The sequence below is a fragment of the Myotis myotis genome, unplaced genomic scaffold (assembly GCF_014108235.1).
Source record: "Myotis myotis isolate mMyoMyo1 unplaced genomic scaffold, mMyoMyo1.p scaffold_m19_p_5, whole genome shotgun sequence".
NCBI lineage: Eukaryota > Metazoa > Chordata > Mammalia > Chiroptera > Vespertilionidae > Myotis > Myotis myotis.
The window spans coordinates 57,020,215-57,043,694 of NW_023416357.1; the positions used below are offsets into that span (position 1 = coordinate 57,020,215).

The 23,480-nt window shown below is 39.0% G+C and overlaps 1 protein-coding gene across 7 annotated transcripts in view; it reads right to left on the reverse strand.

Annotated features, from left to right (window-relative positions):
- Positions 1–19,178: 19,178 nt before the first annotated feature.
- Positions 19,179–23,480, reverse strand: part of CHD1 (chromodomain helicase DNA binding protein 1) — a 77,349-nt gene continuing 73,047 nt past the window's right edge. For 4 of the 7 annotated variants that reach the window (XM_036309749.1, XM_036309746.1, XM_036309745.1 and 1 more), the window contains one exon: positions 19,179–21,995. In XM_036309749.1, coding sequence (XP_036165642.1) covers positions 21,650–21,995 — 346 coding nt within the window. In that variant the 3' untranslated portion in view covers positions 19,179–21,649. The remainder of the gene's footprint in view (positions 21,996–23,480) is intronic. The other 3 variants (XM_036309750.1, XM_036309748.1, XM_036309751.1) reach the window with 2 other exon arrangements.

Sequence of the window (23,480 nt, forward strand, 5' to 3'; positions counted from 1 at the left end):
AAGTTATGTCTTCATAAAATTTACAACCTATACCAAAGGGCAGAAAAATATTACCCTTCTTCAGGATTAGTCTCAGTGGTTGATGTGTCTCTTATTATTGGGTGTGTTAGGATTTTTTTTTGGCATTTTTCTCCCAAATGGCTACCAGAATAAGTTGCTCAAAATAAGAATTAACTTTGAGTAGGTTGCCTTTCAATTTGCATTAGTTTAGAAACAGGTTCATGCATCTCTTGTTTGCCCATCAATAGAGATCATTGTAAATATCTCAACATGTTTTCCTAGTGCTCCACATAACAGAGAAATAAATATTAACAATTTTAACAATAACCAACATAAATTAACTTTGGGAAAACTGTCATCAACTCTTTATGTTTGAAATCATTAGGTAAGCTTGGAAAACACCAACATATTCTTCCAATGTTTAAAACTTGCTAGTTCTCTGTATATTTTAGTCTTCTTAAAAGGGCAATTTACTTTAAAAAATTCCAGGTGGTAAATGTATAGGTTTTGGCATGTCGGCAAGAGAGAAACATGTATAAGGTTGCAGATTTTCCTGACAAGAACTTCTTCCTGCCTCACTTTTTGGTGCAATGCCGAGCAGGCCTTTCTTCCCCTCGCACTGTCCATGAGCAAAGATTCAGTCCCCTTTCCCAGCTCCCATCTTCAGCGTGAGCCTGGCTGCCACTTATCAGGATGGACAGTCCTGATGGCTCCCAAGCTTTCTGAATGACGAGGTTAAAAAGAAAGTCATAGGAGTTTGGTTTACTGGAGGGCACTTCAAATTGACTGTGAACATGGGTTATGTGTGTAGGTCAATGAATTCTGGGAGTGGGCTCAGGTGGCTCAATGAAGAAGGTTTACTTCCTTTGGGCTACCTTTGACCTCAATTTAAGCAATTTGTTTATAGTTGTAATAGTGTAGTTTGAACATGACCTTAAATTGAACAAGCCAATTGACAATGCAATGATCACCCCTTATGAAGCACTTTTTTTTTTTTTTTTTTTTTTTTTTAGGAAAGAGATGAATTTAGATTTTGGAGAAGAATTTGATAAAGACCAAGGTGGTGGACATGTGGGAAGAAACTTCAGAAACAAGGTAAATTATTTGTTTTTGTTTTTTTAAATATATTTTTATTGATTTCAGAGAGGAAGGGAGAGCGAGAGGGAGATAGAAATATCAATGATGAGAGAGAATCATTGGTTGGCTGCCTCCTGCACATCCACACTGGGGATCAAGCCTGCAGCCAACGACCCGGGCATGTGCCCTGACCAGGAATCGAACTGGTGACCTCTTGGTTCTTGGGTCGACGCTCTACTGCTGAGCCACACCCGGCTGAGCTAAATTATTTGTTTTAATGGAATAAATGGATTAGTGTTCCAAACAATCTGTTTCATCAATCAAGTTGGCAGCAGCATCAACAAGCTCAATTGCTAGCAAATGATTATCTGATTGAAATTGGAAGAATATGTCCAACTAAGTAGAGTGTGAACTAAATTTTATAAGATTTAAAAATACTCCTAATGCATTCTTTACTATGTCATGCTGAGTCACACTATTTTTTGCGAGAAAAAGAAATCTCAAGGATTTGCTTATTTGTTACAGACTACACATCCCTTATTCTCTTGAAAATCTTACTTTACTTCTCAAGTTGACTGAACTGCAATGATCCACTTAAAAAGCTAAACTGACCTTAGTTAACCTTGTTCATGCTGCTAAAAATTAACCCCTTAAGGTCATATTGTGTTATATTGCCCATGCATTTTGTTGTGCCAGTCCCAAATATCTCTAGGTACTTAAAAATGTTTAGGGTAAACAATGAAATCACTAAATGAAAATTGGATGCAACCTTGCCTAAATTTCAGAGGAGAAAGGAGTGTTCTTTCCTCTCCACCCAAGGAATGTGAAAATGATGAAGAGAAACATTGACTAAACTTTCTCCGTGGCAGGCAGGGGATGTTTCAGGTGGGTACAGATGGGTATCTAGGACTTTCAAGCTCTAAGCCCCAGGCCTTCAACGTCTTTTGGCAATACAATTGGATGACTCAGTGTGATAGTCTGGTTTGTCTGGTCCCTACTCACCTGGAGCTCTTGCTTAACTGATCTATAATGTATATAACAAGATGACTTTCCTAGAAACACTCCTGCAATCTCCTTCTCTCATGAAATATTTTGTAAGAAAGCTCTCCTGTTGACACCTCACTCAGCACGACACTGTATCCTGTGTAGATTAACATTGCATTTGTCCCAAGATCATCTATCTATCTGGCAAATTCAACTATCCAAAAGACAGGCAAGAATAAATAGGAAGATAAAAAAAATCACCTGGAAAAAAAAAAAATCACCTGAGCCACCAAAGGATTCTTACGCAAGAATATGTGCTCAAAATCTTGTGCATTTTACTCATCGGAGAATCTCTGGCCATCACTCAAGGCTTCTTATATTTTTTGATGCAGTTCTTACATGCTAATCAGCCAACTTCTGTTTCAATATCAGAAGAGAAGCAACAAATATACAGAGGGAAGACAGAAGGCTGGTAGAAGTAGGCACACTAGCAATAACAAAAAATAAACCTGACAACTGCTTTGGATGCAGAAGTGAGAACTTCAAAATATACATCAGAATAAAAGACACAATATTCTAAACTAGAGCCAGGGAGCAAGCAGGCTTAGGCACCTCAGCATCCATAAAGCCACCACTGCTGTTCATTACAGTGAAACTGAGTCATCAGGAAAAAGGTTAAATTATATTTTTAATTCAGCAAACAAAAAAGCAGAATATGCATTGCTCATTATATAAGTTTGTCAGTAAAAATGGCTGAAATAAAGAACTTCATTCATTTTTTTATTAAATAGACATGGCGTGTTTACCATATGCTAAGCTCCACTCTCAGCCCCTGCCTTTCGTTTTTAACTTTAGATAACTGAGGCCTGGAAGATAAGCTATCTACTCATTCCTAACGACATTCTCAAAGCTACTCCTAGACTAAGCCAGGCCATAAAGATAGTGTGTAACTGACCCATGTCCCACCTTCTGCCGGTTTGCTGTTGCTCTCATGAATTATTTATGATGTGACTGAAGGGGGTGATGAGACACTGCCCAATAAAACCTGTTGCTTCATTAATTATGATGGACTTTGTGGAAATAATAGACATTAGGACCTGGGGATGCATGTCTCTCTGTTCTTAATATAAGAAATAATACCATCTCTTGATTAAGTTATGGGCTCTATCAATCATGGCACTGATCACCATTCCTCTCTTGCCTTGGTACCAGAAAGCTCAAGGCTAAGATAGTCTGATCCATTTCTCATAAATGTAAGGGCATTAATAGATAATTAAAAACAAAGGCACACTTGCCCTAGCTAGTTTGGCTCAGTGAAAAGAGGAGTCAGTCCTTGGACTGAAGGTCCTGGGTTTGATTCCGGTCAAACACATTGCTTTCAGCGAGCCTTTGAGTGCTCATGCCTTCACATGAATGGAAAACCTGGAATCACCAGCAAGTCAAGGGGCACCCCTACATAACTGACACCAACATCCACCTCTATCACCATCCCACTTCCACCCTAAGCTTGAGAGAGAGGGGGAATATGGGGACAAAACAGGGGGATATCCTCAGATGTATACCCACAGTCAATAAATTGGATTTTATTTTTATTAAAATACTAGTGGCCTGGTGCATGAAATTTGTGCACATTAAAAGGGGATTAATTAGAGAAAATATTTTAATATTGCTATTTGCCCTTTCTCTATAATAGAAGTGTCAGAGATGAAAGAAAATTAGTAAAATGTATATGAAAATCTTCCTCCTGACAGATTCTGGGGCACACCATGGGACCCAGAGTCAAGTCCACACCTATCCACATGTGCCTCAAAATCGCGTGAGACCCAGACCCAGCTGGCCGCCTCTCATTGGGCTAGATCAGACCCGGCCAGTCCCACCCTTGTCAAGCCCCACCGGGTAGGGGGCTTGGCCTGAGGTCCCCCAGCCCGGGCCGGGGCAGGGGGCATGGCCTGAGGTCCCTTGTCAAGCCCCATGGGGGGGCGGGGCGCACAGCCTCAGGTCCCCACTGATTGCTCCTTAAGGCTCATTATGGGAACTCGGCCTCAGCTGTGGGTGCAGCCATCTTTGTGGTGGAATGACAGTCAATTTGCATATTCCCTCTTTATTATCTATACTAATAAAAGGGTAACATGCTAATTAGAGTGATCGTCTTCCGGACGTCCTTCCAGACAAAGCCGCAGTGGCTGCGAGGGCTGAGGCTCAGGCCGGCAGTGGCAACAGCAGTGGGGTCATGGGGGTGGTGCCTTCCCCTGCAGAGGGAGACCAGACTGGAGGCCAAGGTACAGGAAGTTAGAGGCGATCAGACCGGTAGGGGAGGGCAGTTGGGGAATATCAGGTGACAGGGGAGGGACGTTGGGGACGATCAGGACTGTAGGGGAGGGCAAGGTAGGGGCAATGAGGCTGGCAGGCAGAGGGGTTAGGGGCCATCAGGCAGGCAGGCCTGTGGATAGGAGCCAGTGGTCCCGGATTGTGAGAGGGATGTCTGACTGCCAGCAGTTGGACATCCCCTGAGGGGTCCCAGATTGGAGAGGGTGCAGGCTGGGCTGAGGGACACTCCTCCTCTCCCAGTGCATGAATTTCATGCACCGGGATTCTAGTATAGGATAAGAATAAATAAGGAGCTCTGGGCATTTACATGTAGTAGAATTAAAGACATCACTTGGAGAATTGGAAAACAAGTCTAGGAAATGTTCAAGAAGGTCCAACAGCAAAACAGTGTGATGGACAACGAAGAGAAAGTTTTGTTTTGTTTTGTTTTGTTTAGAGCCTCAGTCCTGGATGTGAACATTGACTCTCAGTAAGTCCAGAGTAAATGTGGAAATAGAAACTTGGAGGAGAACTGCAGTGTGAATGGCTTTAGAATGCACCTGCAGAAGCTAGAGCAAGATCTAACCTGCAGTGGTTCTGCACACGCAGCCAATAAAGACATGTGTGATTAAGTATTGTGAGGAATATACAATGAATGAACTTTATTGGAAAACTGATCCCTTGACAACAGTCCCAGTGCCTTCTCTGTTAAAAGACTCCATAGTAGCAAATAGCCCTAGAAGATTTCATGCGTAGTGACTCTTCTTGTAAAATCAGTCAGTTTTATAAAACTATGCAACACCATGCTATTTGCTTAATTTTTTTTCTGATGGCAGAGAAATGACCAAACTACAGACTGATATTTATACGCTTGTTACCCTTTATTGCTGTGAAACCTTTGAACCCAAAAAGGTCAATACTATATGTTATGTGGGAGAGAAAAACAATAATTTTGAAGAAAAACATGTCCAAACATGTCTACCAGGTACCAATAACTTATAGAACACCATGACAAGTAAAACAATGATACTGCCTCAGAATGAGAAAAACAAGTTAGTGAAACAGAATACAAGCCAACAGTTGATACAGAGGAATTTGATATGCAATGGACTTGATCATTCAAATTAGTGGGAAAAGAAGGCATTTACCTGGTAACAGTGACCTTGAACTGTTTGCTCATTAATATGCAAAAAATTAACATCACATCTTACGTCACTCTACATGCAAATAAATTCCAATGGTTTAGAAACATAAATGTCAAAAGAAAAAAACATTTTAAATGCTAGAAAATAGAAATTTATTTATAGAGAACAAATTTATAATGAAACTTGAATACCAACAATTAAATATTCTCATCTGCCTGCCAATAGAGATAAAAATTAAGCCATTGGTAAAATTCCTTTTTCAAAGGACACTTTTAGATGTTATGTAATATCAATGCCATTATAATATAGTATATGGAAGGGCAATCATTTTCTTCTGTGTGCTAGCACGTAAATTTACTTCATTGTTCACTGATGGCCAAGGTATGATTCAGATTTGGCCTCTATGCAGTACATATAAGGCAGAAGTATTTGATGATTTCTTTTTTGTTTTGCTTATCACTTAAAACCCAGACTACATAAGAATAGACTTCTGATTTTGTTGTGATTTTTGTTTTGTTTTTAAATATGTTTTTATTGATTTCAGAGAGAGGAAGGGAGAGGGAGAGAGAGATAGAAACATCAAAGATAAGAGAGAACCATCAATCGGCCGCCTCCTGCATGCCCTCTGCTAGGGATTGAGCCCAAAACCCAGGCATTGTCCTAACCGGGAATTGAACTGTGACCTCCTGGTTCATGGGTCAATGCTTAACCACTGAGCAACACTGGCCGGGCATGTTTTGTTTTCTGAGCCAAGACATAGGGCAGGAATTAGCAAACTATGACCCACAGGCCAAATCTGCTTCACCACCTGTTAGCCCACCAGTTAACAATGGCTTTATTTTTAAATGATTAAAAAAATTTTTTAGCCAAAACCGGTTTGGCTCAGTGGATGGAGCGTTGGCCTGCGGACTGAGGGGTCCCAGGTTCGATTCCGGTCGAGGGCATGTACCTTGGTTGCGGGCACATCCCCAGTGGGGGGTGTGCAGGAGGCAGCTGATCGATGTTTCTCTCTCATCGATGTTTCTGGCTCTCTATCTCTCTCCCTTCCTCTCTGTAAAAAATCAATAAAATATATTTTAAAAAAAATAAAATAAAAAATAAAAATTTTTTTAAAGAATAAACTTCCTAGGAGGAACCAAGATGGCGGCATAGGTAAACACCTGAACTTGCTGCCTCGCACAACCACATTAAACTACAACTAAGAGATAAAATGGTTATCATCCAGAACCACGAGAAGGCTGGCTGAGTGGAAGTCCAAAAACTAGAGGAAGTCCGAAACTAGAGGGAAAGAGAAAAGCACATCTAGACTGGTAGGAGGTGCAGAGGTGCGGAAGAGCGGAGGTACAGAGGCATGCGAAATGGGCTGGCAACTGGGTACGCTGTTGTCTTTTTCAATCGGGAGGGAGATACAAACTCCCAACTGCTCTGAACTCCAGTTCTGGGTGAGACTCTAGGGACCCAGACTCATATGGGGAGAAACTGGACTGTATGGTATTGGGCCGGAACATGAGGGCAGCTTTCTCTCAGAGGTGCTTGCAGCATTCATTTTTACTGTATGGGGCCGTCTAGGGCTGTGGGACACAGAGACCCAGGGACCAATTCGGGGCAGGGCCCACGGGCAACCATTGCTGGCTGCACCACCCCGTGATACCCTGAGACCCCACCCCACCTAATTTACAACCCCACCTAAGCTGTGTGCAGAGGCTTTTGCATATGAATAGCCTGGCCTTTTGCAATCTAAAATCTAACAAACTGCAGATGGGTCAAAGAACCCCAGAGCTTCCAAAAGAAGGCCTAAGACTCATCAGAAGCCTGCATTGCTTCCCAGCCTGCATGTGCCTCATTTGGGCACCTCCAAACCCCAAACAAAGAGGAGGAATCTGCAGCTCTCTCTGTGGCTCCTGCTGGGTGGCCTCAGGCAGTGGCTGACTTTGTACCTCCTTGGAGATCCAAGAGCCAGTGTACCCAGTGGTCAGAGTAAGACCATACCAGATTAAAACTCTTCAGATCCATGAGAGACACACTCAGGGGCAGACTCAGTGAGCACCAAAGCCCCACTGAAGCAAGTCCTGCACCATAAGGGTGTTTCTAGCACAGCAGTTCCCCCATTGTAGACACAACTGGTCCTCAAGGCAATTGGTCTGGATGTCAATTCCTCCCAGTGATACCAACAGCGATCAAGGCTTTACAACAACAAGACTGTGCACACAGCTCACAAAGGGATACACCTAGTGTCCACCTCAGGTAATTAGGGAGGCTGAGCCACTGGGCCCTATAGGACACCTAGCACACAAAGCCACTCTATCAACACAAGGAAGCATAAAAATGCGGAGACAAAGAAAAATGTCATAAATGATAGAAATGGAGGAAAGCAAACTACTGGATATAGAATTCAAAACCATGGTTAAAAGATTTTTCAAGAATTTTCTAGAAACGGCCGATAAATTTAGTGAGACCCTCAAGGATATGAAAAAGGACCAATTAGAAATTAAGCATACACTGACTGAAATAAAGAATAATATACAGAGATCCAACAGCAGATGAGAGGATCCCAAGAATCAAGTCAAAGATTTGAAATACGAAGAAGCAAAAAACACCCAACCGGAAAAGCAAAAAGCAAAAAGAATCCAAAAATATGAAGATAGTGTAAGGAGCCTCTGGGACAACTTCAAGTGTACCAACATCTGAATTATGGGGGTGCCAGAAGAAGAGAGAGCAAGATATTGAAAACCTATTTGAAGAAATAATGACAGAAAACTTCCCCTACCTGGTGAAAGAAATAGACTTACAAGTCCAGGAAGCACAGAGAACCCCAAACAAAAGGAATCCAAAGAGGACCACACCAAGACACATCATAATTAAAATGCCAAGGGCAAAAGACAAAGAGAGAATATTAAAAGCAGCAAGAGAAAAACAGTTACCTACAAGGGAGTACCCATATGAATGTCAGCTGGTTTCTCAACAGAAACTATGCAGGCCAGAAGGGAGTGGCAAGAAATATTCAAAGTGATGAATAGTAAGAACCTACAACCAAGATTGCTCTACCTAGCAAAGCTATCATTTAGAATTGAAGGTCAGATAAAGAGCTTCACAGATAAGAAAAAGCTAAAGGAGTTCATCACCGCTAAACCAGTATTATATGAAATGCTGAAGGGTATTCTTTAAGAAGAGGAAGAAGAAGAAAAAGGTAAAGATAAAAATTATGAACAACAAAGTGATAACAAATACATATCTATCAACAAGTGAATCTAAAAATCAAGTGAATAAAAAATATGAGGAACAGAATAAACTGGTAAATAGAATAGAATCACGGGCATAGAAAGGAAGTGAACTGATAATTCTCAGGGGGAAGATGGTGGGAGGGTGTGGGAAGAGACTGGACAAAAATCAAACACCTATGGACGAGGACAATAGGGGGGTAAGGGCATGGGGTGGGATGGGAACTGGGTGGAGGGGAGCTATGGGGAGAAAAAAGGAACAACTGTAATAATCTGAACAATAAACATTTTTTTTTAAAAAAAAGAATAAACTTCCTGATATGTGAAATGAAAACTTCAGTGTTCATACATAAAGTTTTTTTAAATACAGGCACATTCATGTTTGTATTGCTACTTTGATGTTACACAGATTGGGTAGTTGCAACAGAGACTATATGGCCTCCAAAGCCTAAAGTATTAACTCTGGCCATTTACAGAAAACTTGCTGATCCCCTGTTCTAGACTATAAATGTGTCTCTTAAAACACTGCAGCTGATATGCAGAAAGAAAGAGGCAGACACTGCAAATAATTTGTAAATTAGTGCTAATGTACATACACGCTGCTTTATTCACAGAGAACAGTTATGTAGAAAATATAACACTCAATCCTGATTCAGCACTGAATGAAATTGTGAAAATTATCCTATATAATAAAAGAGAAACATGGTAATTAGCTGTAACTTCGCTACCCTTCCCATTGGCTAATCAGGGCGATATGCAACTTAACTGCCAACCAAGATGGCGGCCGGCAGCCAGGCTACTGACATGAACAGGAGGCTTGCTTGCTCCAGTGATGGAGGAAGCCAACCTTCCCCGCCTGCTGCTGCTGAGCTCTGAGCTGCTCTAAGAAACATTGTTACAAATATAGAAGCTAAACAAAACCCCAGAAACCTGCTTTCAGCCAGCCGGGATCTCAGAGCTGGAGTCGCAACAAAGTTTCAAATACAGAAAGTAAACAAAGCCCAGAAACCTGCTTTCAGCAGCTGAGGTCTCACAGCTAAAGCCAGCTCTCAGCTCCAGTGACAGCTATAGGAGGTAAATAAATCCAAGAATAAAAAAAAAGGAAAAAAGGAGAGGCTGGGAGCTTCAGTCACCCACCAGCCTGAAAACGGCCCTCAGCCCCTCACCCAGGCTGACCAGGCACCCCAGTGGGGACCCTCACCTTGATCTGGGACACCCTTCAGGGCAAACCAGCCGGTCCCCACCCGTGCACCAGGCCTCTATCCTATATAGTAAAAGGGTAATATGCCTCCCAGCACTGGGATCAGTGGAGCAGCGAGGCCTCCTGGCCCCTGGAGCAGCGTGACAGGGGGCAGCGCCCCAACCCCCTGATTGCCCTGCGGCTCTGTGTGTGACAAGGGGCGGGGCCACAACCTCCCTATCTGCCCTGCTCTGGCGCCCCAACCCCCTGATCGGCCCTGCTCTGTGCCTGATAGGGGGGAGCTCCCCAACCCTGATTGGCCCTGCTCTGTGTGTGACAGGGTGCAGCACCTCAACCCCCCCATGGGCCCTGCTCTGTGTGTGATGGGGTGGAGCCGCAACCTCCCCATTGGCCCTGCCTTGAGTGTGACAGGGGGCAGTGCCCCAACCTCCCCATTGACCCTGCCTTGAGTGTGACAGGGGGCAGCACCCCAAACCCCAATCGACCCTACCCTGAGCGTGACTGAGGGTGGCATCACAACCTCCTGATCAGCCCTGCTCTGTGCATGACAGGGGGGAGCTCCCCAACCCCCGATCGGCCCTGCTCTGTGTGTGACAGGGTACGGAGTCCCAACCCCCGATTGCCCCTGCTCTGTGTGTGACAGGGTACGGAGCCCCAACCCCCCTGATGGGCCCTGCTCTGTGCGTGACAGGGGGCAGCACCCCAACCCTCTGATCGGCTGGCTCTGTATGTGACAGGGGTGGTACCACAACCCTGTGATCCGCCCTGCTCTGTGCATGACAGGGGGCGGCGCCCCAACTCCCCAGTTGGCCCTGCTCTGAGCCTGACCAGGAGCTGTGGGGCAGGCACCTAGGGATTGGGCCTGCCCTCTGCCACCCGGGAGTGGGCCTAAGCCAGCAGGTCGTTATCTCCCGAGGGGTCCCAGACTGTGAGAGGACACAAGTGGGGCTGAGGGACACCCCCCCACCCCACCCCCCCCACCAGTGCACAAATTTTTGTGCACTGGGCCTCTAGTTAATAATAATTAAGTTGTGGTGATGATTGCTTTTTTCATGTTATGTGAAGAAATAATGTGTAATTAAGTGGCTCTGCTGTTAACATCCCACAGTAAACTGGCTTTGGAGAGGAAAGTTGCTTGCATGAGTTTTTTGAAAAAGGCTTTGGTACATTTATGCAATGGATTACTACACAGCCATAAAAAGGAAGGAAATCTTATCCTTTGGGACAGCATGGATGGACCTGGAGATTATTAAGTGAAATATTAAGTGAAATAAGCCAGTCAGAGAAAGACAAATACCAAAAGATCTCATTTATATGTGGAATCTAATGAACAAAATATACCGACAAACTAAATAGGAACAGAGGCATGGATGCATGGAACAGACTGACAGCTATCGAGGACGAGGCCCAGAAATCAGGATTTTAAAAAGATTCCCAGGTGATTCTAATGTGCAGCCAAGGTTGAGAACCACTGCCATAGACACAGACAATAGTCTGGTGATTGCCAGAGGGAAGGAAGGGTGGGGGCTGGGTGGTGGTAGGCAAAGGAGGGCAAAATGGGGACATCTGTAATAGTGTCAACAATAAAAATAAAATTTAAAAAAAGAATAAACCAATAAATGCATAAATAAGTGGAACAACAAGTCAATGTTTCTCTTTCTCTTCTCTTCCTCCTCGCCCCCGCCCCTGCCCTCCCCCAGCCAACACCAACCAATCAATCAATCAAAATACAAGGTGAGGCCAGGCAGGGCAGGGCTAGAGGGGCACCACCCACAGAAGCACAGGTCCCTTGGAGCACTCCCTGTCCTGCACCCCACCATATAATTTTTAAATGGATGGTAATGAATATCAAGTTGCCATGGTATTTAGATTTATTTGGCAATAATATAAAAAAATTTGTTATAACATAAAAAATTATCTACTTATCTTAAAAATTTTTGGATATCAAATTAAAGTGTGCCCTAGCCATTTGGCTCAGTGGATAGAGCGTCAGCCTGTGGACTGGGGGTCCCAGGTTCGATTCTGGCCCAGGGCACATGCCCGGGTTGCAGGCTCCATCCCCAGTGGGGGGAGTGCAGGAGGCAGCCGATCAATGATTCTCTCTCATTGATGTTTCTATCTCTCTCTCTCTTCCTTCCTCTCTGAAATCAATAAAGAAATATATATTTAAAAAAATTAAAGTGTTTAAGGAAAATTTATAATTTTGAAATTACTTTTCTAAGTCAGAGCAAAAAGTTTGCAAAACACCTGCCAAGAAGTAACAGCTTTTCTGTTTTAGTTTAATGAGTAGGTTCATACTGCCCTCTGGTGGTTCAAATGGTTGGAACATATGACTTACAAATTTGGGCATGTGGCATCTTGGAAACACAGGAATTCTATTTCCTTTTGTTGCACTATGTTATAGAGATGACTACATCTCACACATTATCACAAGTAATTATGAAAGGATTTGATAAATTAGAATTTTACAATGGATAAAAAAAATCAGCTTGTTCATTGACCAAGCACAAAACATTTTTGTTTATCAGAGACATCCAGACAGTACTAGAGTCCAGAGAAGTGACACAGACACTGTTTTTCAGTGGAGAGAAAATTGGCCTGTAGATTGCTCTCAGTGCAACGGTGGTGAAGGTTTATCTATATATGTCTCCCAACAGCGTTCTCTCTCTCTGCCCACCTCTGTGCTCAGGGACACCAGGCCCTGCTGCTGTTAGTAAGTAGGATGTTCATAATGCAGAAAGCATGATATAGCATAAAGAGCAGTAGACACAGAAATTCGAAAGAACTATATCTGAATTGTATCACTAGCTGTAATCATGGGAGAATTAACTTCTCTTGGTCAGTTGCCACAGTAAAATGGTCAAAATACTGGCTTCACATGTGCTGTGTAAAACTGTAAAAACACATAGAAAAGGTGCTCAATAATAGCAACCAATTGTAATTATTGCTACTTTATAGAGTTGAAAGATAAGCTAGTTTGCCTATTTGGAGGATAAAGAAGATAGTCACAGGGAATCACTTGTTGGATTCATTTTTATTTACTTAATCATAGCATACGATCACATATATCTTCTTTAATTTCCTTTCCTATTCTCCAAGAGAAATATTTCCCTTTTTCATCTTAAATTTCCTTCTCTCTTCTCCCACAATCCTGTGAGCCAATGCCTTAAAATCTCTAGATAGATAGATAGCTAGTTCTGTATGCATAATGTTCCTCTGGAAAACCCTAATTCGATCACAAAGAACAAGCTTGGCCATAAGAAGTCTTCCCTGTGATTGGAGAGCAGGTTTGAGAGACGAGATATGGGAGTGGCTCAGCTGTATTATACGTATCATTGCCAGGGAACTTCCTTTTGTCAGCATGTATTTCTTGAAAACCTGTCTATTCAGATCTTCTGCCCATTTTAAAATCAGATTTTATTGTTTTTGTTATTCATATATGTGGGATATTAGCTCTTTATTGGAGGTATCATTTGCAAATATTTTCTCTCATTTGTTGGTTGCCTTTTAATTTTGTTGATAGTTTCTTTTGCTGTGCAGAAGCTTTTTAGTTTGATGTAGTCCCATTCAGTTTTCTTTTGGGGTCCAGTTCACACAAAATTCTCTGAGACCAAGATGTATAAGTTTAGGACCTATGTTTTCATGTATGTATTTTATTGTCTCAGGTCTTATAGTCAAGTCTTTCATTCATTTTGTGTTAAATTTTGTGTATGGTGTCAGAGAGCAGGCTCGTTTCTCTTTTTTGCAGAGACCTCAAACTTATTTATAGCCAGTTGTACATGTTCGAGTAGAGATGTGCCAAAATATTAAAATCTTAGCATCTATTCATTACTATTCATTATGTCATCAATCATCAATTCAAATAAGAACAATTAATATTATTAGTTAAATTAAATTAAAATACCAATCTCTTCTTTCAAGCATTTTTCTATTGATATTGATGTTTCATAGCTTTAGTGGTTAGAATTAAAATAAGAAAAAATATGTTGGAGCCCTCTGAATTCTTGAAGTAAGAGAGGAGGTGACAGTTTCAAAAGATATCCTATGTATAAGGGGTTCATTGTAATGGAGCAAAGATGTGAGAGGCCCAAGGAGAAAGGAATCTGACCACGCGTTCTGGCAGCAGCAGTCACTGCTAGTCATTGTTAAACCTCTACTCATTTTTCCTTAATTCTCAGAAAACTGAGATTAGAAGGGAAATTCCTTAATATCATAAAGGCCACCTACAAGAAAACCGATATAGCATATCCAATAGTGAAAGCCTGAATTCTTAACCTCCCCCAAACCCATACAGGAATAGTTAAGATGCCCATTCTTACCAACATAGCAGAGGTCATAGAAAGTACATTAAAGAAAGAAGAAAAGGCATAAGGATTGTGAAGATAAAATTTTCTTTTCATAGACAATATGATAATTTATGTAGAAAATCGCAAAGAATCTGGAACAAACTATTAGAACATTAGTGAGTATAGCAAGGTCAAAAGAATAACGATCAAATCTAAGTATCAGTGACCACTTAAAAATTGAAATTAAGCCGAAACCGGTTTGGCTCAGTGGATAGAGCGTCGGCCTGCGGACTGAGGGGTCCCAGGTTCGATTCCGGTCAGGGGCATGTGCCAGGGTTGTGGGCACGTCCCCAGTGGGAGATGCGCAGGAGGCAGCTGATCGATGTTTCTCTCTCATCGATGTTTCTAGCTCTCTGTCTCTCTCCCTTCCTCTCTTTAAGAAATCAATAAAAATATATTTTAAAAAAATTGAAATTAAAAAGTAATTTATAATAGCAGAAAAATATGTACTACTAAGGGGTAAATTTAACAATAAGTTGTGTAAGATTTGTACATGGAAAAAACACATAACACAGTGATAAGAGAAATTAAAGACCTAAACAACTGTGTCCATAAGTCAGAAGTCTCGATATTGTTAAATTGTCAATATTCTCCAAATTGATTATAGATTCAATAAAACCTCAATCAAAATCTCAGCAGACTTTTTGGTAGAAATTGACAAGTTGATTCTAAAATGTCTGTAAAAAAAGCAAAGGAATTTAGGAGGCCAAAACAATTTTGAAAAATAATAAAATTTAGATAGTGTAGTACTGGCATAAGGACAGAAATACAAGTTAACAGAATAGAACAGGGAGCTCAGAAACAGAGCCACACATAATCTGAACTGATTTTCAATAAGGCAAAATGAAAATTCAGTGGAAAAGATAGTCTTTTCAACAAATGGTGCTAGAAAAAGTGGATATACATATCCAAAAAACAAAAACAAAACCCAAACACAATCCCACACACAACTTGGATATATACTTCACACTATATACTAAAATCAGACTTAAATGCAATTCCAAAAAGTATAATTCTTCTAGAAGAAAACAGAGAAAAATCTTTGTGACCTCAAGTTAGACAAAGATTTCTACACACAAAAAATGAAAAAAAAAGATGATTAAACTGGACTTTATAAAAAAATTTTAAATTCTGTATTTCACCCGGCTGGTGTGGCTCAGTGGTTGAGTATCAACCTATGAACCAGGAGGTCACAATTTGATTCCAGGTCAGAGCACATGCCTGGGTTGTGAGCTCTTTTCCCAGTAGGGGGCATGCAGGAGGCAGCTGATCAACGATTCTCTGTCATTATTCATGTTTCTTTCTATCTCCCTTTCCCTTCCTTTCTGAAATCAATGAAAAAAAAAACCATCTTTTAAAAATTACACATTTCAAAACACTGTTAAGAAAATGGAAAAGACAAGCCATAACTGAGGAGAAAATATTTGCAGTTTAAGATTACTTTAATCAACAATTCTATTTTGTAAAATAGGAAAAAATTTGAATAGATACTTTACCAAAGAGATAAGAATGGCAAATAAACACATTAAAAATGTTGGATATCATTAGTCAGTAGGAAAATGCAAATTAAATTACCACTAAACGCCTATCAGAAGGGCTAAAATGAAAACAACCTTCAATACAAAATGTTCACATGGAATCAGAGTAATAAGAACTCCCATCTGTGGCTGGTGGGAATGTAACATGATACATCCACTTTGAAAAATATTTAGCAGTCTTTATAAAGTAAAAAAAATACACTTTATCATACAACCCAGTTTCCAACTACAAGGTATTTACCAAAAAAAAATTAAATATGTCTATCCAGAGACCTGTACATGAGTGTTTATTGCATCCTTATTCATAATAGCCAAAAGACTAGAAAATCAGTTGGTGAATGGATAAACAAATTGTAGTACATCCTGAACAAAGACTCCTACTCAGAAATAAAAAGGAGTGAACTATTGATAAATGCAAAAACATGAATTTTTAAAACATTATGCTAAGTGAAAGAAAGGCTTAAAATATTAAATCCTGTATGATTCCATCCACATGGCATGAAAAAAAGTAAAACACTAGGGTGAAATCAGTGCTTGCCAGGGGCTAGGTTGGAAATGATTTATATCTTGAATACGTTGGTGGTTGCACCCATAGTATAATATGTCCAAGTTTCTCATATTGTATACCTAAAAAAGAGGAACTTTATGTAAACATGACCTTTTTTTAAAAAGAAAAATCTAAATGTTTTAAATGGGAAAAAAAGAAAAAAAGCAGTTACCAGTGAGAGGTGATTTTTTTTTTTCTATTTCAATTTAAAAGCATTGAAACGCAACATATTTCATTTGCATTATAATGTCTTTACAAGTTGTGTTCTTTACTTGTAAGTAGGAAAAGATAGTGTATTGTGCTATTTTCTTTTTCTGGCTGACATGGTGGAAACTTACGTGCATATTATTACTAAGTGAGCAAAGTCAATCTGAAAAGGCTATAAACTATGATTCAAGCTATGTGCCTTTCTGGAAAAGGCAAAACTAAGGAGACACTAAAAAGATTAGGAGTTGTCAGGGGTTGGAGGGAGGAAAGGATGAATAGAACACAGGATTTTAGGGCAGTGAAACTATTGTGTATGATGCTACAATGGTGGATACATATCCATCATACATTTGTCCAACTCCATAGAATGTACAACACCAAGAGTGAATTCTAATGTAAACTATGGACTTTGGGTGGTCATGATGTGTCTATACAGCTTCACTGATTGTAATAAATGTATCACTGTGGTGGGGGGGTGTTGAAAGTGGGGGAGGGGAATGAGGAATACATTTTGGTGTGAACCTAAATTTGATCTGAAAGAATACTGTTAAAAAAATAAATAAAAACATTTTTTTCAAAGGATAAATAATACAGACAAACCAAAATGTTTTCTTATTTCATGCATACATCTCTGAATATCTGTTCAAAGAATCATACTTCCTAAGTAGCCATAAATGACAAACCAATTTTTCATTTATATGTAAATATGTGTTTTATCTACCTATTAAAGTGTAGTTAATCTATTATTCAAGTCAATGAAATAAACAGTAAAATCCCTAAAACCATATTAGTTGGGGCCTTTCTCTGCCTATTTTCTTTTTAAATATATTTTTTTATTGATTTCAGATAGGATGAGGCTCAACCATTGACACCGGCGGCTCTCTGCTATTTTAATTCCTAGAAATGAGACCTAGGTGTTTCCATAGTTCTCAAGCACCTCAGGTGATTCTTATTAATCAAGTTTAAAACTAGAAGATAGTACACAGATTTGAGTAACAAAGACACTGATAAAGCATATAAAAGCTTCCAATAAAACTAACAAACTAGGTAACAGTTACAAGAAAGAAAAAAAAGTCAGTAATAAGGCATCGCATTTCTGGGAGATACCAGAAAATAATGAAAAAATACAATTGGTCTGGGGCACTGTTTCACATGCTGGGGATACAGTAGTGAAGAAAATAAAGTCTCTGCCCTAATGGAACTTACATTCTAGTGAGTGGGCACTCAATGACAAATGATAAAATATACATAAAGACAAGTACTGGTAAGTGCTAGAAGAAAAAGCAAAATAAAGCATATAAAATGATAGGGACGTGAGCACTCCTAACCACTTCCGGTGTGGTGCAGAGGGCCAAATATACTTAAATATACTTTTACTGAAATAAAATTAACAAGCCTTCACTTACCTTTGAACAGTCCTAGTGTCAGGAGAGGAAACTAAAGGAGACATCCCACCACGGTCTCAGGAGCAATGAGCAACCAGGCAAGTGTACCTGTCCAGTCCCATGAGCTCGCTGTTTCTAGAGGTGGTTGGTGGGTAAGTCCCTCTCCAAACCTGGACCCTAGCTCTGCGCTTTTGCATTATGAGCTTTCAGACTCTATCTGAGCATTTCTTTTCGCCCACCAGATCTGGAACCCCGCTGGAGTCAGACTGGGTCCGTGGTGGGGCCAGTCCGATTTCAGCTTATCTGGGGATTATGGGAAGCCTCCGGTGAATAACATTTGTTTTTAAGGATGAACGAACAGGTTAACTCAATCAAACAAATTATCTTTAAGTACAGTTGCCATGGTAAAGTTAACCAAGAATTCATTGTTAAACAAGGCCATTAGACTCAGGTGGCTCCAATGCCATGGTCGCCCACTCTACATTTGAGTCTTGATAGTTTGAATTATAAATCTATGACATTTATGGTCCAAAGATCATTTTCTAGTCAAAAACATATAGTGCACAGATAAGAATTACGACATTGCTCCTTAGCGCAGCGGTTCTCAACCTGTGGGTCGCGACCCCTCTCGAACGACCCTTTCACAGGGGTCGCCTAAGACCATCGGAAAACACATATATAATTACATATTGTTTTTGTGATTAATCACTATGCTTTAATTATGTTCAATTTGTAACAATGAAATTGGGGGTCACCACACCATGAGGAACTGTATTAAAGGGTTGCAGCATTAAGAATGTTGAGAACCACTGCCCTAGTGTATACTTTTTAAAAAAATATTTTTTTAATTGATTTCAGAGAGGAAGGGAGGAGAGAAAAACATCAATGAAAGAATCATTGCTTAGAATCAATCAATGATCATAGGTCGACACACAACTACTGCATATAGCCAGGCCCTAGTGCATATTCCTGATAAGTCTCAAGAAAGTAAAATGTGTAAATCAGTCTAAAATCTACACAACCCTTTCATTATTTAACTACGAAAAGATTACAAACAGAAAGTTGTCATATGTAACCTACTACAACTAAAGGTTCTAATTTTACTAAACCACTCTGAATGAACAAATCATTCACACTCATTTTCCACAGCTTTCCAGTCTGCAAATTATCTTCTAACATATCCTAAACAAAAATATTTTCTTCATAAGCAAACAGGCCATTGCTTTTCATAAGAATCATTTATTGTATATTATTAAAGTGGAAGGTTAATTGGTACAGTACTAAGCATAATCTCTTATCCTTGAAAAATTAAACACAAATGGATAAAAATGCAAAGCAGAATGAGCATGTAAAAGACAAAAATAAGCATACTTTATTGAGAATGTTCCCTGTTATATCTATGTACTAATGTTCTTCTCCATTGTTTTAATAAATTTATGGCTTATTCCTCTTCTATGTAATTACTGACTTCTTACAAATGAACATATTTTCCATCAATTAATGTTACATACAGTTTTAGATTTTTCATTCAATTCCACTAGTTGACTGAAATATTCAACTAAACATAGAATTGTTAAGAATCCATTCCATTGTCTCAAAAAATGTAATACTGTTCATGAAATTTGCATAATAGGATCTAATCCAAATGTCCCAACTACAAAGTGATGAATTAAAAATGTCAACCCTGATTTGTTTTCTGTGTTAATATTATGACCTCATTAAGCATTACATTTTTTTATTCACTGCTATCTTGTGGAATAAATAATCATTTATAGTTAAGTGTGGTAAACAGTGAAAAAGCTTAAAAAATGTGTACTGGTACTGAACTGTTTTATCACTTTTATATTGGTTATAAATGAGATTTAAAAATTTAATTATTCCCCATGTTATGAGACATATCAGGAAAAAAAAGATCATCATTCTTCAGAATAACTACCTAAAAGAAGAATCACTGCTTTAAAAAAAACAACAAAAAATGGAAAGCAAGCTTTATTTTGTACCCTTAGTGTAAATTTTAGACCTAATTGGATAAACAGAAAATATTTTAAAAATACATCTATGAACAAATTTCTGTAGATTGCTCCCAAACCTAAATCAATAGGGACACACTTAAGATTATTGGAATATATCAATATATTTGTCAAAGATTCAAATTTGTTACATTACAGCACACATCCAAAAATGTATGCTACACGAGTCAAAAATTCCCACTGAATATAACAAAATAAAAATCTGTGAATAAATATAAGGCATTTTGAAATAATATCTGCAGAAAACCAAAAAGAGGCCAACAAAAACTCCTATGACCTAAATTTTACGTCATAGATTCATATGGTCTTAAAAATAGATTTAGTTGTAGTGCTACACATTAACTATATTCAACTGCTTACCAAAATATCCATTTTCTGGCAGCTAAATGTTACTACTTAAAAAAAAAAGTTAAGTGCCTTTTTTCTTAAATGAGTGAATAAAAATGCAGCAGAAAATTACAGGAGCCCACATATCCTTTTTCTTAAATTTAATTTGTCATATATAAGGTTTTTATATACAATCAGTGTGCATTGTAACAGTTATATTATAAAAGTCAATCAAGTTTATCTAAAATGTTACCTGGCTGCATAGCACATTTGACATTATTGCCCACATGAAAAGGGAAAACAAATGGATTTACAATAACTTTTGGCCATTTTGAATTCTGAAAGTGTTCATACACTTACCCCTTTTAAACCAAATGCATCTGAAAATGTTTCCAGAGCATGCAGTTTAGATTTTACATATTATCTCACCATTTTGCTACTACATACACACTACTGACCAAAAAATAAAAATGTAAAAGAAATAACATGTATCTAATAAAATAGTCAATATAAAAAGAGGACTAATGGAATTAAGTAGCCCCTTTCCCCATTTTTTACATTCTAAACAATGATTCCATCAAGACAAATCATTAAAAAGTGTTGTTACACTGATTTTTTTTTAAACAATAAGAAGGCCTGAGTTGGTAGGGAAAGGAACAGTCAAAAAAAGCCTGAGAAAGGGAAGGAAGTAAGGAAAGCTCATTTAATCTATTTACAATAATTTACAGTCAATTTTTTTTGTGTATGTAAAAAGGCATAATAATAGATCACAAACAGGAAGTTCCTGGCTATTTTACAGATATAAGTACAGAATTTAAATATTCAAGCTTGTGATGAAAAGCGGCAAGGTGGTCGCAGTGTACAATGTAAACAAGTAGCTTTGGAAAGTGAACAAAATCCTTGAGTGTTTTTTCTTTATTAAGAAAAGAACTCTCTTTCATTCCTTCCTGAAACATGATCACAGGTCAGAGTAAAGTTCATATACAAACATAATTTAAATGGAGGTCAGTCTAAAATCACTGACTTAAAAACAGTTTATCCAGCCTATATGGAAGGGCAGTGTTGAGGTCCCTGTAAGAGTAAACATTTTTCATTTCTTTAAAAAAGAAAAAAAAAAAAGTACTACAATATTTGTAGCACAGTGCAGCATAATCCTTAAATATAAAAATATTTTCTCTTCTGTTGGAATAATAGACCTTGCATCCTGGAAAGAAGTAACAATACTGCTACTGATAGAAGATCTGTTTATATCTTTCAAGTCATGTAAGGCAATTACTGTGTTGGTTTATGATATATGGCTAAAAGAAAAGTCCAGAATGACAAAATATCAGTTTTTGTTATGTTTTCCGATTACTCCAGGTATGCTCAGGTGTACTTTTGTGTTCAATTGAATGTTCAAATGGAGATCTGGAGCCATAAGGAGACCTCTGATCTAGTGGTGATCTAGGCCCACTACTGGAAGCTCTGTGGTCCATTTGCCAATCTGAGTGATACCTATAATCCCTGGAAGATTTATGATGTGTATATTCAGAACTTGACCGATGATCTGAATGTAACCGATGATCTGAATGAGAGCGATGATCTGAATGAGATCTATCTTTTAAACTTCCTTCCAAATTTGACCTGTGATCTCTACTTCTGTGATCATCCAGTTTTCTGTGTTTCTCTCTATCATTATAATATCTAACAAAAGAGAAATCAGAAATATTAGTTAAATTAATAATACAAATTAAATGTTTTGAAATGAATAACATCTTATTAAAAATAAAACAAAATACTTTAAAGTATACTTTTAATTGTATAAAAGTTCAGTGTTTCACTATAAAACTTCGTAAGCAAGCTTAAAAATTACTGGAAATAACTGCACTTTTGAAAAACTATTTGATTCATAAAACTAAAGTGAACCATACAGACCACCTCAGATAGCATCTAATTTCACACGCCCATTTTATGTTGTTTGCTACTTTTTATTTTATGCATCTTTTGTATTAATGCATCTTAATTATCTGGAAGCTAGAATAAAGATAACTACAACTATCTAGAATACACTTGAAATCAGAGCCTTTTTATATGAGCCTCTAAGCACAAAAAAATAAAACTCTAAAATGCAGTCTATGAAATAACTTATAAAAGAGAATTTTCACTGGTTTGCTGATGTCTTTTAAAAGCTTTCCTGAGGTTTGATTAATAAATTGAACATTGATGTTTTTTGGTTCATGAAAGGTCCGTATTATAAACTAGAGGACCAGTGGATGAAATTCGTGCATGGGGGGTGGGAGGGGGTGGTCCCTCGGCCCAGCCTGTACCCTCTCCAATCTGGGACCCCTCAAGAGATGTCTGATTGCTGTTAAGGCCCGATCCCGGTGGGCCTAAACGGGCAGTCAGACATCCCTCTCACAATCCAGGACTGCTGGCTCCCAACCGCTCGCCTGCCTGCCTGCCTGCCTGCTTGATTGCCCCTGACTGCTTCTGCCTGCCAGCCTGATCACCCCCTAACTACTCCCCTGCCAGCCTGATCGACGCCTAACTGCTCCCCTGCCGTATTGGTCAACACCTAACTGCTCCCCTGTCGGCCCGATCGTCCCCAACTGCCCTCCCCTGTGGGCCTGGTCGCCCCCAACTTCCCTCCCCTGCCGACCTGGGCCACCCCCCCCCCCCAACTTCCCTTCCCTGCTGGCCATCTTGTGTGTTGGAGTGATGGTCAATTTGCATATTACCTTTTTTTATTAGGTAGGATAATATAAATTGTTTCTATAAGCCTATGACATAAATATTTACTACTATAAATATGGTCTTTTCATTTTATGCCCTTTTCTAATTTTAAGAGCTATTCTAAAATTATGCATTTATAATGTGACTGTGCTTCCCAGAGAGAAATTATTGCAATGAGCACAGTTAAAATACAAAGAAAGTCTACTGACTTCTTTCTCATTTTTACTTTTATTCATTTTTTTTTTTTTTTACTTTTATTCATTTTTATTTTGCTTCTGGTAATGATCATTAACTAGTAAAAATATTCTTTTATTAATAAAGGAACAAAACGTATTATGTTGTCATTATATTCAGGTTGTTTAAAGGCTTTAAAAAAACCCCAAAACAATCTATAATAATAAAAGGGTAATATGCTAATTAGACCAAACATCCTTCTGGGTGTAATTCCAGACGTCC